This window comes from Brachionichthys hirsutus, chromosome 13 (genome assembly GCF_040956055.1).
Source record: "Brachionichthys hirsutus isolate HB-005 chromosome 13, CSIRO-AGI_Bhir_v1, whole genome shotgun sequence".
NCBI classification, from domain to species: domain Eukaryota; kingdom Metazoa; phylum Chordata; class Actinopteri; order Lophiiformes; family Brachionichthyidae; genus Brachionichthys; species Brachionichthys hirsutus.
Genome location: NC_090909.1, coordinates 3771135 through 3787230, shown reverse-complemented (window position 1 = coordinate 3787230; position 16096 = coordinate 3771135). Strand labels below are relative to the sequence as shown.

The following is a 16096-nucleotide window of genomic DNA, read 5'->3' as shown; positions in this document are numbered from 1 at the left end:
GTCCCCGTCTCTCCTCTGGACATGTCCAAACCATCGAAGTCTGGTCTCTCTGACCTAGTCTCCAAAACGTCTAACCTTCACTGTCCCTCTTATTGCCTCATTTCTAATGCCAAGCAACGCCTTAAAGGAAAAGTTGCTCTTGCCTTTTCTGTTTATCTATATGTATAAGTGACTCCTTGCCGACCGTCTCCTTCCTATCATTATTTCTACTGAAGTCCCTCTCCTCTCATCCACAGCAAACCATCACTCTCATTTCATCGCCAGCTGTTTCCACCGTTTACATAAAAAAAACACGTTGTTCCGTGGTACAAAACAGAATTTTCCTGGATGAGGTACCAGTGAAAACAGAGTCCCACCTGCAACACAGCAGGAGCTGTTATCACATTTCCGTCTCTGTATGTCACAGGACACAGACGGTGGCGCACTTGATAGAGCTGTTGCCACACAGCAATAAAGGTCCTGGGGCTTTTCTGTGTGGCGTTTGTACGCTCTCTCCGGGTTCTCTGGCTTCCTCCCACTTCCAAAAACATACAACTTCAGAGGACCGGCCACTCTAAATTGACTGTAGGTGAGCGTGGGTACGGTATTCGTCTCGCATGTGGCCCTGCGATTGTCCAGGGTGTACCCCACACCTCTCTGCCGGTTTCAGCTGGGATAGACTCCATCATAAACGCGTGACCTGGATTCGGGTAAACAGCTGAAGACGAAACTTGCACTTTCAGCTTTAATCCAATGCACCGAAGCCAGCCAAAAGCTAATGTTTCTATCATCCTGACCTTGCATATTTTCCTCACGAATCAAAACAGAGACTGAGTAGGTGTAGTTTCCACTTTAGGAACTGATCCAACTTTATCTGTGAGGGCTGCCCTGATGCCGGTGCTGCTGGAATGCATCGCTCCAGCCAGGAGTGCATGCAGAAAGATAACTGAATAATTGCACATGCATAAAACAGCAGTAGCACGGTGGGTCCCAAAAACAATGCCACAAATTTATCTGAATAAAATGCCTTCTAATCTTTGATATTGCCGGTGTCGTGCCTTTACACAGCTACTGTAGGGTAGCGCAGATCTAAACATGACACGGTGTAGAAAGCGACGGAGCTTTGCTCTATTGTGTCGTCAAAACTCACTCTGCAACGGCATCTAACAAAAAAAATGTACCAATGACAAAGGCAGGGCTATGAGAGAATCTGACAAATAGTACTGGAGCTTTGGGAGGAGTATGTCCACTCCTTCTTTATTCATCTTCTCTTATGCAACACCAGCTTGTTCATACCAACACTCCCCTCGGACTTAAAGCTGAATTTCAGTTATTTTCTTTTGCCCTCATGATTATCTTCCAAAGGGCATGGAAGTGGAACTTTTCCGATTGCCACTACTTTATTTAAAAAATTGTTTTGGTTAAGTTAGACAGTTAAAAATCATGAATGAGAACACTAATCAGTTACAAGTCTTGAGCCTTTGCTCGCTGAGAAAACACCTTTAATGATTAGACTTATTTCACTCGCTGCTTTTTGAACGCCTCAACAGACTCTAATCGGCTTTAACAGAATTTCGTAGTCTTAAATGTTTTCCTGCATTCGACGGGAGTAGAAATAGACTAAAGGAGTGTGCTCCCCATTCTTTATTTGACCAGTTAGTTTAATTAACCTTTGTCCCCGGGAGGAGTCAGACCAAACAAACTTAATTGTGAAGGCTTTACTGTTTAATGATGACTCTTGTAAAACAGCAACATTTACTCAGCCTGGTTAGTCATTCAGTACCAACCTTATCAACATCAAGAGAAAAGAGGACGGTCTTATCGCGGCTATTGCGCCTAATTTAGATTATCAATATTGAATGTAGGACAGGCATAAGATTTATTTTTATATTGGAACCATGCAGAAGCAGATGGGACAGGATGTTTTCTACACAATTAAAACGCATGGGTGCTTTAACAAGGTTTATAGGACAACAAACCAGTTATTATACACAAGAGGTTTACAATAAGCACTACCTGTGAAGGGGAAAATACACATCTGTTAATAGAATAGATCAAACATTATCTTTAGTTTTTAAAGAAATAGTTTGACATTTTGGACATGTAGCTTGTTCACTTTCCTGTGGTAGTTGTTGAGAAGGTCAAACCTAGTTGAATAACTAGTGTTAGCTAACCCACTGAAACAAGATAGAACAGCTGAACAAAGTGAACTTTGCTTTTACATCGATTTAGTTCCCTTCAGGCTCGCTAACTTTCATGTGTTTATGCTAAGCTAAGCTTCGCTAATGTCTATGTTCAATTTAACAGATTCAGAATACCTAAAGAGATTCAAAACAAGGCTAATCTTTGCTTGTAATGATTGAACAGAAGGCTGCGAGCAGCAGTGCATCATGGGCATGAACTTGAAAATCAAACACAATTCAACTGGATGACTCCTAACTGGCACACATCAGAGAAACAGCTTTATGTAGAGTTTTTATGAGAAGAGTAAAAAAGGGAAGAAGAAAAGAGAAACAATACCAAAACAAAATTTTAATTTCCTATAATACTCCCTTACATTATATACGGTACAGGTACGTTCCTGTTATGGTCTTTCTGAGTACAATACCTCATCTGTAGCGTCTTTAGCATTATGCAATGTATAATGTATTATACAAGAATAATCTTAAGCTTTATTTTTATATAACCATGAATGAAAAACGAGCCTCGATCACAGCATAATAAGAAGCCAACAGCTAGCTCTGCTGCCTGCAAACACAATCAGCCAAGGGGAAAGTCCAACGTGGTTTATCAAGCATTGAGACACCTTTGTTTTGTTTCTCAATGATAGCCTGACAGGGAACACGATGCCAGCGTCTACATGATCTCTCTCACGCTCGCAAACACTGCAGCGTTTTCATTGCATAAGGAGATCTGAGTGAAGCGTTTCTGTTTGAATTCCCTCTATCATTATTTCTACATGAGTTTTCTCAACGTTGGAAGTCTGACATAAAATTAGCATCGGTGTTTTTCCTCATCCAACGCCCCATTGTTGTACGAAGTGTTCCTATCAGGGGCTTCACATTACAAGCCCACAGTGCGTCTATTGTATCTTGACAAAGACCTTTCACACACTCATTGCCAATACTAGCACTCGTTGGCCGATGCGCAGTGTCGGAGACAAGACTCCTGCAGGTGTGGAAATTTCCATGGAAAACCCTTGACTGTAGTCGATGCTTAGTAAGGATCTAGAATCAGTAACGGTGTGTTTCGGAGATGCTGATGGATGTGTTTGTATATGCACAAAAAGTCAGCACTCACATTACACATGCTGCTGCGTGCAAGATAAAATGGGCCACACCGTAGAGAGGACATTGTCATATTTTCCTTTGAAGTCATAGCCACAAAGAGGATTATTGCAGATAAGTATGTAATTTACTGTCACCTATAAGACAACAGTAGTACACTTCAGTAGATTTATTTCCGTTTGGCTTTAAAACAAGGCTGAAGGGCTGGCCGCATTCCAGTCTCCTCACCGGCTTACGCAATCAGGAAAGAACTCAAACGCACTCAAAATATGTCTTCTGCTGTGATCAGGAGTAAAATATTTTTTTTTTGTATAGTATATACCTTGACATGCGAGTATAATTAATTCCTGGACCGAGCTCGTAACTCAAATAACTCGTATATGTCAAATCATCCCCCCCCCCCCATATAAAATAACTGAAAACAATTTAATCCTTTACGGCCGAAAGTTTTTAAATTGCTATATAGATATAAACATACACGCAAATAATATAATAAATGAGTATTATTGCAATATAAAATGTGATTTTACTATGAATTTTACCTTCGGTTGGACTGTATGTAGACAATTTAATCCGTAACTCTTACATAAACTTGGACATAATAGTTCTGCCTTTTGAAAATCACGGCAATAATGGAAACGCAACACGGGAGACGCGCAGGAGACGAGAACGGAAGGTGGCGAAGACCCGAACTGAACGAGTGAAGCGCGCTCGGAGCGGCGCGGCCATTTAGCGGCAACATCTGGAAGTTGCTCGGATAACACTCGTATGTCAAAGCGCTCGTATGTCGAGGTATTTCTTTATTGCATTGGACTTGATATGAAATGATTCCCATCCACACGCCATCGGTTCAAAGTGAAGGAGCGCCGTGGATCCTTCCACATAAATCTCTCCCAGTGGAAAGAGAAAAAAACAAATCACCAAACCCATCAAAAAACAGAAAAGCGAGGTTTTAAAAAGAGACAAATAGACAAAAGAAAAGAAAGACAGAACTCTAACTCGGGGATTAGTTGTGATGAGACAGCAGGGAGCGACCTATCGCGCAAGTTCAGCCTCGGCTTCCTCATCATGAAACTGCTGGAAATAATCAAGCTGCTGTTGCCCAATGGACAGAGCAGCAGGGAAAGTGGGCCGGCCTGCACGCCCCAAGGCTTTATAAAAATTCCCTCGTACATCCGCCTTGCGCTTCACGGCGTAAACAAAGAAAGGCTTTTGTCACTGGTGCGTCCTGCGCAACTTTTGAAAAGCGGGGGGGGAAAGAAAGAAAGAAACCCGGTTTTTGGGGACTTGGGCGCGCTCACATCTGGGGAAATCCGAAGTTTGAAACAACAGGTAGGATTCGGCCTCAAATCTTAACACCCCCCCCCCCCCCCCACACACACACACACAATGCTGCTGGAATCGCCGTCTTTGCGTATGTTGGCTGTGTGTTTTTTTTGTCAGCGCGTCGGGACATGTTCGCCGTTCCTGTGTGCGTAACGCCAGATGTTTCTGCTCGCGCCCCAGTTTTGACAGGAATCTCAAAGCAACTTATTTGTGATTTCATTACGGAGGAACTACAGTTGCGTGCGCGTTTTTGTAGTCAAGGTGAGGCGCCTCCTGTCTGACGCGTATTCTTGGGCAGAGGATCAGAGATCGGAATGATTTTCACACTTGGCGCAGAATAAGCTTTTCTGATAAATGTAGCAGACATGAGTATTATGAAGGAAATCCCCCCACCCCCGCCCCATTTACGTGATAGCGTGGATATAAAGAGAATAAAACTTAACATGCTTGCTGTTGGGCGGAGGGAAGGGGACGAACGCAATTTATGAGTGAGTGATGAATAAATGAAGGAGGTAAAGCAGGCAATCATTGGTTGCTACAGAAACGAAACAAACCAGGGACTTCAAAGATGTGCTACTTTCGATTTTGAGACCGCAAAAAATATAAAAATAATAATGAATCTGGTTTGGAGGTCTTGCGCAATGGTCCTCCAAACCGAACTGAACCCCCCCCCCCCTCCTCAAAGGTTTACCAGAGAGCCCCTTTTCAACATTTTTGATATCTTCTTCCAATTTGAAAATGTAGGTCTGAGTCGGCTTAGTCCAGCAGGCCTGCTGCTGCTCTGCTGATAGTTCAGAACCAGGGATTAAAACGAGTTCCCAAAGCTTAGGAAAGCAATCATTGTTTCTGCAGATGGATCCGGAGCCCCCCCACGCCCAACACCCCCTGCATTTAAAAGCTGCATCAAGGCAACAGAGGAAGGATGACCCCAGCTCTGGTTCCGTCGTTCCAAAAATCTAATCTGTGCATACGTTTGTCTGTTTCTGCAAACATGGAAAGACTTTGAGCCCAAAACGTTGTTTTTGTTTTGTGATTTGGATTTTCCGGATTAAAGTCGTGTCTCACCTCTGTGGATTTGCAGTGTAAAACGAGCACTAATGTGCTTTTTGCACGAGTGTTTTCCCGCTTAAGCTCGAATAACATTATCTTTCTGTTTACGATAATCTTCAGAGTTTAAAATAAACAGCGCTTTTGTTCAGGAATTGGCGAATAAAGACTGATATCCATGCTTTTTGTTGAAGCTGCACGAATGAATTGGACTTTGAGTCGAGTCTTGCGTCCTGCCTCGCTTATTTACACGAGACTTTATGTCAAACAAACGATCATTATTATTTCTCTAACTGCTGCAGTGCGTTGCATTTGTCTGCTGACGCTGGGCTGCACATTTCAGATCGTCCCGAGTCGATACCCTAACCCCCCCCCCCCCCCTGTTTCCTGTTCACGATTGCATAACACGGTCTCACTTCTGCCAGACCAAAGCAGTTTGAGTGAATAGTTTGCTTTCTTCTCCCACAGCCTGCAAACTATACTGACACCCATCCCCACCGCCCCCAGCTCACTGCAAATTCAGGAACTGGTTTGGCGTGGTTAGTCACCAAGCCAGTTAGGAATGAACCCAGTGTGCAGACCCCCCCCCCCCCCCCACACACACACACACCCCTGCAGCCACAGTAAAGGAACACTTTATGTCTTCAGCTAGGATTAATGTGGTTGTTTTTAAACATCTGTGAAATTAATTAGAAACATTTTAATATAAGAAATGTCGATGCAGCTGCAACTTGTATCGCTTTGCTTTGGATTTGGATCCCGTGGCTTTAAACTAACACCCCCCCACCCTTGGCCAGGTGAAACATTAGCTAGGCAATGTGAACAGTTTGAAATGCCCCACTGGTGCAAACAGCAGGTGACCTAGTTGCCTCAGCCTGCTCCCCAGCCAGTCTCTTTCTCTCTCTGCTGCCAGCCTGCTAACAGTTGCCATGATATGTCCTCAAATGATTAGTTAATACTGGTTAGTTAGCTCTGTGGCGATTTTTGGATTTCACCTGGATCCGATGCAGAATAAGGTCGGGGAAATGTTTTTAAAATTTTAACACTGAAAACCCCATTTACTGATTCAAAAATCAGTTAAAAATACACATCAACTCTGATTCACTTTTACTTTTCATGATTGGTGTATAAAGATACCAAGAACGATTTATAACGTTTTGGTGATGATCCAGATCACCACGTGGACGCCGTAAGTCTAACTCCGAGGGTAACGAGCTGCTTGGCGGAGGTCTGCGCCCTCTGAGTGCTTTTCTCGTTTTCCCTGAACTGAAACATCCCGAGTCTTCTTATTTTGAAAATCATGAACGTGCCCTTTCTCACATGGCTGTGGAATCTCGGCGGGGGCTGATTTCATGTCCTCTCTTACAAAGCCCCTGCTGTGCGATGGCAGCCATGTTTTTGAGGGCCTCGGCAGAAAAATGAACCTGTTGTTCTTCCTCTGTGCTATTGTGCGATCTGGCTTGTTCCAGTCTCTGTTTTCCCTGACAGTGGGGGGGTGTCAAGGGCGTATTCTGCTGCGCAAACATCTCCACATTAGAAAAGGACCACCTTGCTCTGATGACCACACCGCTGTCCTGTAGGTTGATTAGCCTTCTGTTGGTGAACACAAGGCGAACACAAATGCAGATAGAGAGAGAGAGAGAGAGAGAGAGAGAGAGAGGGCAAGAGACCACCGAACAGATGTATGGAGTCTGGCAAGAGCAAACATCGTGATTGAAACCAAGACAAATGCAAAAGGAATGTGCAGAACACACAGAGCTAGAGGGGGGATCATGGGTGTCCACAGCTTCTTATGTTTGCGGGTCAGTGATGGCCCCCCTCGGTGGGGAGGGTGAAAGGAGGACAGGGCCCGGGCTTTGAGGAGCCAGCGGTGCCAGCGGACAAAGAGCTCTCTGAACTGACTGATTTGATTTGTATGCAGCGCTGTCTCCAACGCAACGTTTAAATGCCTGGATCCTCTTCATGTTCCCCCTTTTCTTTCTTTCTTTTTTTATATATATATATTTTTTGGGGGGTGGTGGGGGGGTGCATTCCCAATCTGCCTGAGCTTCCACCTCTCTGGTGTCTCAAGGTGTGGCGGCCCGTCATGTGCTCGAAAGATTGAAGCACACAGGTCTCTACACGTGTAGCTGTACTCCTTTGTGTTCGTGACTACGATCACGTATCTTATTCACCTGCTGTGTGTGTGTGTGTGTGGTTGAGAAACACACCCACCTCGCTGTTCAAACAGCGGCCCCACCGACCTTTGCCACGCTTTTATGAGGTTTGAGATCCAGTTTGAAATGATAACATCATTAATAAGCTTCAGTTAAACGTCGGCGTTAAAGTTACTGCTTTCCCATTAAAGGAAACTTTGAAGGGATTTGAAAGTTGCTAATGATGTAGCTTGCGTAACTGCAGCAGGTATAGTGTTATGCAATCTGTGGCTCCAACACCAAAGTGCTGGGGGGGGGGGGGGGGGGGGGGGGTCACAGAAAGGGCTTTGATATGCATTGATGCACAGGGAGGCATTCTAGTATGAACATGTTTTATGAATGATATTTTTAATTCACTAAACATGACTCATGATGGGGGAAACATGGGCTGTATGAATAATGAATGCTGCTACTCTTGGATAAGTTAATAGATGCTCAGAAAATGTAGTGATAAATGTTTCACCTTGGAAGTCCAAGGTGAAATGCATATTTCTTTTTTAAAAAAAGACTGGCAAAGGAAGAAACATTTCTTGTGATCACCTGTAGACCGCCATCGCTCTCAGATGAGTCAAAGGGAGCCGTCTTCCTAATTCATTGTGTAAATACAGCTTTCCTTTTTCATGAGCGAAGCGCCGTCCATCTGAGGACATTCTCTCACAAGACACGCAAGTCCCAAATTCAAATAAGACTCAAGCCGCCTGGTTGTCTCCCTTCAGGGATGATAAAAACAAATAATCAGAAAAGCCCTCAACAAATAGCAGAAAGTCATTGAATGCTAAACTCGAGCTGCAAAAGGTTTTTAAAATAGCGTCGTTGTTGTTGTTGTTGTTGATTGCCAGCCACTCCCTTACCTTTCTGATCTCTCTCCCAGCCAGGCTTTGCAGCTCTTTGAAATGGATGACATCCAGGTTGTTGAGTCCAAACCCCTGCTGGTCGACAGCGAGTTGGCGGTACGTACTCTGAGCACAGCCAAGTTTTGAAGAGACATCTCAGACATATTTCTTTGGAACTGCACAGGACAAATAGCTTTTCTTTTTCAAGCTACTGTGGTGAGAACTTTGGAGAGGACGCAGTGAAACTCATTTAGTTATGACTTCAAATGCAGCGGTTACACAATCTCCACTGCATGGCAGTTTTGTTTCATACAAGTAGGCAACAAGGGAGTCTGACGCAGATTGTTTTAAGGAGATACCCCACACAAAGCTGTCAGCCATTTTTATATCATCCAAATATTTGCTAAAAATCATGTCAAATTCCGGCCAAGATTTCGAACCCCTTAAGAAGAAGGGGTTTGAAAAGGGGCTTAAGAAGAAACAAACATATGAATGTCTCGATCCCAATTTTGAAAATCGCTCATGTATAATGTTTCTTCTTCTAAATTCACCGTTGTCCCCCCCCCTTCAAAGAAAAAAGTTTAATAATTATTAATAATTTATCTGATATGCAGATTATAGCCAATTGCGTTACTTGTATTTATTCTTATCTCTGCTCTTTTCTTTCAGGGCCTGAGAGAAGCCGTCCAGAAGCTCGTTGTTGTCAAGGTAATTTTGCACAAACCGGACACATACGACCCCCCACCCCCCAAAGGTTGAACCCAATCATTTGGAGCTTGTATGACTTTCACTGGTCACATTCTGTACTTCACTCTGCAACTAGTCTGGCTCCACCTAGTGGTTGAAGAGGAACACTCCACCTCTGAACAAGCAGTGGCTCATTAATCTCGCTGATGACCTTTCATTTGCTGGGATTTTATTGGGACCGAAATCTAATTGGGCCTCCGCTAATCCACTCAGCGACTGAAAGTGATAAAACACACTGTGGAGTGGACATGTCAACCTTTTCACTCTTTCTCTCTCTCACACACACACACACACGTTTGACTCCGTGGGCGTTGCTGGGCATCTCGGATCCCTGATCAGAAGGGCCGTTTCAGCATTAAGTATTCAATCCTTCCATGCCGCCTGGATGGATCCCAGGGCGAGTTTGACATTAGTCATAAATGATGTTTGCACGTTGCGCCTCCGACATGCATTCACAAACATCGGTGTGCAATTGCAGACACGCTTGCAGGATTATCTTGTCTGTGCCGCTTACGTGCTCGTGTGCTGCAGAGGCGGAGGGTAGGCGGAGCAGCAAGGTGGATGCTCGGATGTTTACATCCAGTAAACAGGTCAGACGCCCCTTTGGAAGTTCCTTTTTTTTTAAGAGTAGATCCGATGCAGTCCAACAGGGCATGGGATATTTTTGCTCGACATGCAGGTCAGGGCTGGGGCTTGATGAGGATTTTTATTTGTTATTTTTGGTTAAAATATAGATTTTTATACATAAACACAATCATTTTTACTTTCACTTTTATAATACCATTGTCATGACATTTATTGGTATATCTAAAAAAACATTTTTTTATTTTGTTTTATTTGCTAATCACATTTCTTTGAAAAACACAATCATTTTTTTTTAGTGGAGTATGTTCATATTCTCCGCCCTCATTTATTCAACATATTCTCTCATTGATTAATCACAGCCAATAGCCAATGCCCCCCTGGCTGGAGTCGGCTGATCCAATTTAGGGATCTGCTCGTTGGGAGTTAGCTTGTTTTGACCAGCCTGCAGGCTCTCCGGGAGTCCAGCAGCTTTAATGCCATCTGGTAAGTCGGGGTATAAAATGCAGCTCTGAGAGCAAAGCTTCACCAAACATTTGGATCTGCAGCTCTGGGAGCAAGTGCGACTCGACCTATTCAGTAGTGAACAGCAGTGAACTCTGGTTCTGCAAACATGGTGCTGGAGGGTTCTGACGTGGAAACGATTGTCGTCACTGAAATTGAAGTGACCGTGAGTAGATTAATATTGATATGTCTGTGCGTAGTAGTTTTCAGTTGACCTGTTGGATCATGCTGGGAATATATACCGTATGCTGTATATATTTTAAAGCTTTTGAATTTGGTTTGTAAGTTAAAGAAAAAAAAGTTACATTTTGAAGTCATACATAAAATGAGCCAAATTCATAAACGAGAGTTCTGCCTCCTGCCGTTTAGGACTGTAACGGCTGTGAATGTGATCCTCTGAAATATCACTCTGTTGCTTGACACAGTGTTGCGGTGCAATTTTCCTTTTCTTGTCTTTTTGAACATGAAGCTGAATTCCTGGACTTGTCGACACTGAATTTTTCCTTTTCTACCCTTGTAGATTTGACTAAATGGTCATTTTTGTTTTTGCACCTCTAGGAGCATGATGTGGAGACTCCTTATGGAAGGATGCATTGTACAATGAAGGGGAATCCCAAGGCTGAGAGACCATTCCTCCTCACCATGCATGACATTGGCCTGAACCGTAAGCCTGGCTGCTTGTGCAGCTCTAAGTGAAAAATGCGTTGTTGTGCTTAACGCCTGGCCGCGTGGGCTCCAAACTGGGTTACTCGTGCTAACTTCGTGCCATTAGGGGCTACATTGCATCATCAAATTGCCTTCCAGTAAAAAATACCCTGACTTGCATGCATGAAGCATTGTTATTCCTACTTGGGAATAACAAACATGCTTTTTCTGACCTTATTACAGACAAAACCTGCTGGGACACGCTCTTCAACCACGAGGACATGCTGGAGATCACGCAGCACTTTGCTGTTTGTCACATTGATGCCCCTGGGCAGCATGAGGGAGCTAACACCTTTTCCACTGGGTGAGCCAGACACACACACACACACACACACACTCGCCGGCACTTAATATATGCTGAGCAGTCTGTGACCCTTGACTCCACAGGTAGATCACAGCGGATGTACTTAAGACGACCTAGTTAGGCAGGCGGTGTTACCCCCCCCCCGAGATGTGCGTTTGTCTTGTTCGGTCTAATCTCTGTTTCGATGGTGGGACTTTGCCTTCACGCGGCTCGGAGCGACTGCGATATGGAACACTTAATAAAACGCAGATGGCTACTACAAGCTCATATTGGCAGCAATAAATTCTATAGATCACTGGTTAGATGGCCGCAACGATTAAAGGTTACAACAATATTTTCCAGATACGAATACCCTTCAATGGATCAAATCTCTGAGACCATTCCGCTGGTGCTGAAGCATTTTGGGTACGTTAATTTTCAGTTTTCATCCGAGCATTTCCCACCCTCTTCTAGGATTTGTTTCTAACCTGTTGTCCTAACAGTATTGCCGCCCGTTTCACTGCAGGCTCAAGAGCTTCATTGGAATCGGCATCGGCGCTGGGGCCTACATTTTGACCAGATTCGCTGTGAGTTTCCTCTCGCAAATCAGGCTTAACAGGTCTGGGGTTTAATCATTTTAGGATAAACAAAGTCAGCTAATGTTTCTCTGTGCTGTTGATTTCTGGAACTATATTGCTGTTTTTTTTGCTCGAGCCTGCTGAGACACAATAAGCCTAAGGAATGTTCCAGATCAGCTCAACACTAACGCTGTGCTCAGTAGGACGTCTGACAGATAAATAGCTCCTTGCCCCCCCCCCCCGAACCAGGCCAAGGGTGCACCATTGTGCAATTTTATTAATTTTCTTAAATGTATTGATCATGAAAAATAATCAAATTAAGAGACTCTTTCAAATCGAGCAGACAAAATGCTGCATTTTGTATGAATAAATGTTACATTTCATTTTTTTTTTTTTTAGCTGGATTACCCAAACATGGTGGAGGGGCTGTTGCTCATCAACATCAACCCATGCGCTGAGGGATGGATAGACTGGGCTGCACACAGGGTAAGGCAGTGCTAATGGCTCATACATGCAGCTGTGTCGTACATCATGTTTGTAATTGTTACCGGAAGCTAACAGGGAATTGTGGAATAGCGATGCTAGATGAATGTTGAGCGAAATCTAAATGTGATTTTCTTTGCTGTCTGATACCAGCTCAGCGGCTTGACTCATCCCCTGCCGGACATGCTCATCAGCCACCTCTTTGGAAAGGTACAGTATTCTATTTGTCATGAGTTCACCCAGATCGCACTCCAGTAGGATGAAGCAGTGTGTTTTTTGAGTGCGATTTTTATCTTTTTTGTTAACTGATCACCACAGGATGAGATCCATCACAACCAGGACCTGGTGGTAACGTACCGCCACCACATTCTCACCGGCATGAACCAGTTTAACCTGCAGCTCTTTGTCAAGGCGTACGAAAGGTAACGGAGACGTGAAGCATTTCCGGATCTCTAAATAAGTTGATTATGTTGAGGGGTGGAAAAAATGTAACCTCATCTATAAAATGTCTCTCTCTCTGTCTCTCTCTCGCTCTCTCTGCAGTCGGAGAGATCTGGAAATTGAGAGGCCGGTTCCTGGAAGCCACGTCAGAACCCTCAAGTAAGTCGGCCATCAAGTAAAGCATATTTTGCAGTATTACGTTCAACATAAAATCACCAATACTGAATTGTAACTTCTCTTTTTTCTATGTAGGTGTCCATCTCTGCTGGTGGTCGGTGACAACTCCCCTGCTGTGGAGGCTGTGGTGAGTTACGGCACGGCACGACCGCTTTCTAATGAATGATATAAGACACTCTGCTGAATCGATTGGATTTTCCCACCGTAGGTTGAATGCAACACCAAACTGGACCCAACAAAGACCACCCTTCTCAAGGTAATGTCCCCATTCACATGACAGAGTCCTTGCCAGGAAACTCGTCGGCTGAAGAGATTGCGCAGGTTTCTGCTCTTTACCTGGTGACATATTAAACGAGGTTCAGCGCGTGCATCCCCCGGAGGGCAGGCGCACTTGTGTGCACGCACATAAGCAGCTGACCCACCTGATTTGGCCTCTGGCAACCTTTTTATGAGCCGCAAACGAGCAGGGACACGGTGTTTGGTGTGCTAAAATGGGACGGGCAGAGTGTAATGTTGGGGGTAATGGCGTGTGTCTGCTGCTCTGTGTATGCACAAAGTGCCAGCGTGCTAAATGCTAATGGCCTCTTCTGTGTTTTCCCCTCCTCCTCACCAGATGGCGGACTGCGGCGGCATGCCCCAGGTTGACCAGGTGTGTGTGTGTGTATGTCGGTGTTTGCCACAAGAGAAGCAAACGCATAATAATAAATATACAGCATTCATTCGGCTGTGGAAATAATCATTGCTGAGGTGCAGATGGGCGCGAGGATGACGGTGGGAGGTTACGCTTAAGAGCATTAATTAAGTACCGGACATGAACCGCAGTTGTCGGGCTGTAATCCTGTACCCTGTGCAGCACCTGTTCAGAGAAGCCGTCTTATCTCAGGCCCTGGAACGAGAGATTGAGTTTGGCAAGGTGACGCAATCGAGTGGAATAATTCAGTTTTACTTCTTTTCCGCAGCCCGCCAAGCTGACGGAAGCGTTCAAGTACTTCATCCAGGGCATGGGCTACAGTACGTCCTCGAGACACGCACACTCAAACATGCTTTTTTCGGATTTCTCAGAAATTATGAGGCTTAAAATGCTGATTGACACCTGGAAAAGGTGAGTTTTCTGTCGCCTTGTGGGCGAGATGGAGCCTCGGGCCTCTCGTTCTCCTTATCGTGCCTGCCTGGATGTCGGTTAATAAATGACTCGTGGACTCAGTGTGGCGCAACGTGCACTCGGCTTGAGGTCGACGCGAGACATTTATTGTTCCGCAGGATGTGCAAAGGACAGCAGTAGAGATGTAAATGTTTGCGTTCCAAACACATGGGGGGATTATTAGCTAGAGAGTTTGTGCTAAATCATGTCTTAATTTTAATGGGCAATCCTAATTGTTTGTTACAGAGTCAACACTCGAGTCCAATAACGTCCTCTTCTTCTCCTCACAGTACCTTCTGCCAGCATGACTCGCCTGGTCCGCTCCCGCACCGCCTCGAACTCCAGCGTCACCTCCTTTGAAGGCAATCGCTCCCGCGCCCAAACCGGCGAGGGGAACCGCAGCCGCAGCCAGACGGCTGACAACCAGCGCGGCCGCTCCCACACAAGCGGCTCCGTGGACGGCACGGCCGGCGGCGGCGTGGACCAATCCGTGCCCAAGTCCACCGAAGTGTCCTGCTAAGTGAACCTCTCCAGACACCCAAACCTCTCGAGGTCCCTTTAGTTTTGTGCTGCGCCGCCTCTTACTATCACACACACACACACACACACATATGCACATTCCTATGCGCACACACGTATAAAGTGGAAGGTTAAGATAAGATGGTGTACCTGGGGAAAATCAACTGTACCCATCAACTGACCATTTACTCATCTGAGATTCCCTGAGGAAACGTGGGGAGGTCTTTTTGCGTGAGTGATCAGGATCTGTTGCACGCCTGAGTTGCCATTCTGGGCAGGTGAGTGCATAGTGAGGGGCTGCGCAGCATCTGAGGACACTGAAGCAGAGAATGTCAAGAGGAAGCTGTGGCTACAAGTGCATCAGCTTGTACATGCATCTCATAATCTCGTACTTTTTTAAATTTTATTTTAAATTCCCTTGCTCTATTTTTATCCTTTGTCAACATATTGACGCAGCTTTCTCAAATATACCCGACTGTAAATGACTTTCTCTTCTCACTGTAATTTTCTCATTCATTCATTCTTTCTTTTCCATGTTTGAATTGCTATCATTTGTACGTAGGCACGGCGAGAATATAGCGAGGCACTCAGATAAATATAAATGGGATTTTGCCTCAGAAAATGGCTACTTAACTTTAATTAAGGGACAGGCTTCAAGTATATTGTGTACATAAAGCGAATATTATTTAATCTTTACAATGTCCATTATCCTTGAGTTTCATTCTTGACAGTATCTGCTTGTTTGAACAGTTCAGCTTTGGTTAAAGTTGTGCTTTGATTAAAATGCATTTCTAGAATCACAAATCCAAAAGCTTTTGCATCATGCTTTATTAATGGCTCCAGTCCTGCCCCCTCCCCTTTTTTCCCCTCTTTACAATTATTTCTATGCAATCAACCACAATAGAACAAAGATGTGCCATGGAATCACTTTTCGGGTGTGATGCTCCTATGTGGTTGTGATTTTTCTGGGGTGAGTGAAGTAATAGATCCGCATGCTAACATGAGGATAGCCATAGGACTTGCCCGACACCCTCTGCTCCCTTATTTTACTTGCACTACAGCGACATTATGCTTTGTAGAACACGTGCACAGCTTTGTAAAGATGTGATGCACAACTGTCTAATGTTGTAGAAAGGCATTACAATGATATAACAGTTTGTATTTATATATAAAAAAGACAATAAAAAAACCATGTAACTGAACCTTCCTGATCCTTTTTAATTGCATATTTAAACATGTGGTCCTAAAATATATTTTTTTTATTATTAT

The 16096-nt window shown here is 44.4% G+C and overlaps 1 protein-coding gene across 2 annotated transcripts; it reads left to right on the top strand.

The window, feature by feature from the left end:
• Positions 1-4460: 4460 nt before the first annotated feature.
• Positions 4461-16029, top strand: ndrg1a (N-myc downstream regulated 1a). Of its 2 annotated transcripts, XM_068747102.1 has the most exons (16): positions 4461-4598; positions 8706-8784; positions 9337-9375; positions 11059-11164; positions 11389-11509; positions 11852-11914; positions 12015-12075; positions 12466-12552; positions 12703-12759; positions 12868-12971; positions 13093-13149; positions 13243-13294; positions 13376-13423; positions 13781-13816; positions 14127-14178; positions 14599-16029. In XM_068747102.1, the coding sequence occupies exons 2-16, from the start codon at positions 8728-8730 to the stop codon at positions 14826-14828; spliced, it is 1170 nt and encodes a 389-aa protein (XP_068603203.1). In that variant the 5' UTR covers positions 4461-4598; positions 8706-8727; the 3' UTR covers positions 14829-16029. The 2 variants fall into 2 exon arrangements, with proteins under 2 accessions (XP_068603203.1, XP_068603205.1); XM_068747104.1 differs by lacking the exons at positions 4461-4598; positions 8706-8784; positions 9337-9375 and adding an exon at positions 10610-10666.
• The last annotated feature ends 67 nt before the right edge of the window (positions 16030-16096 follow it).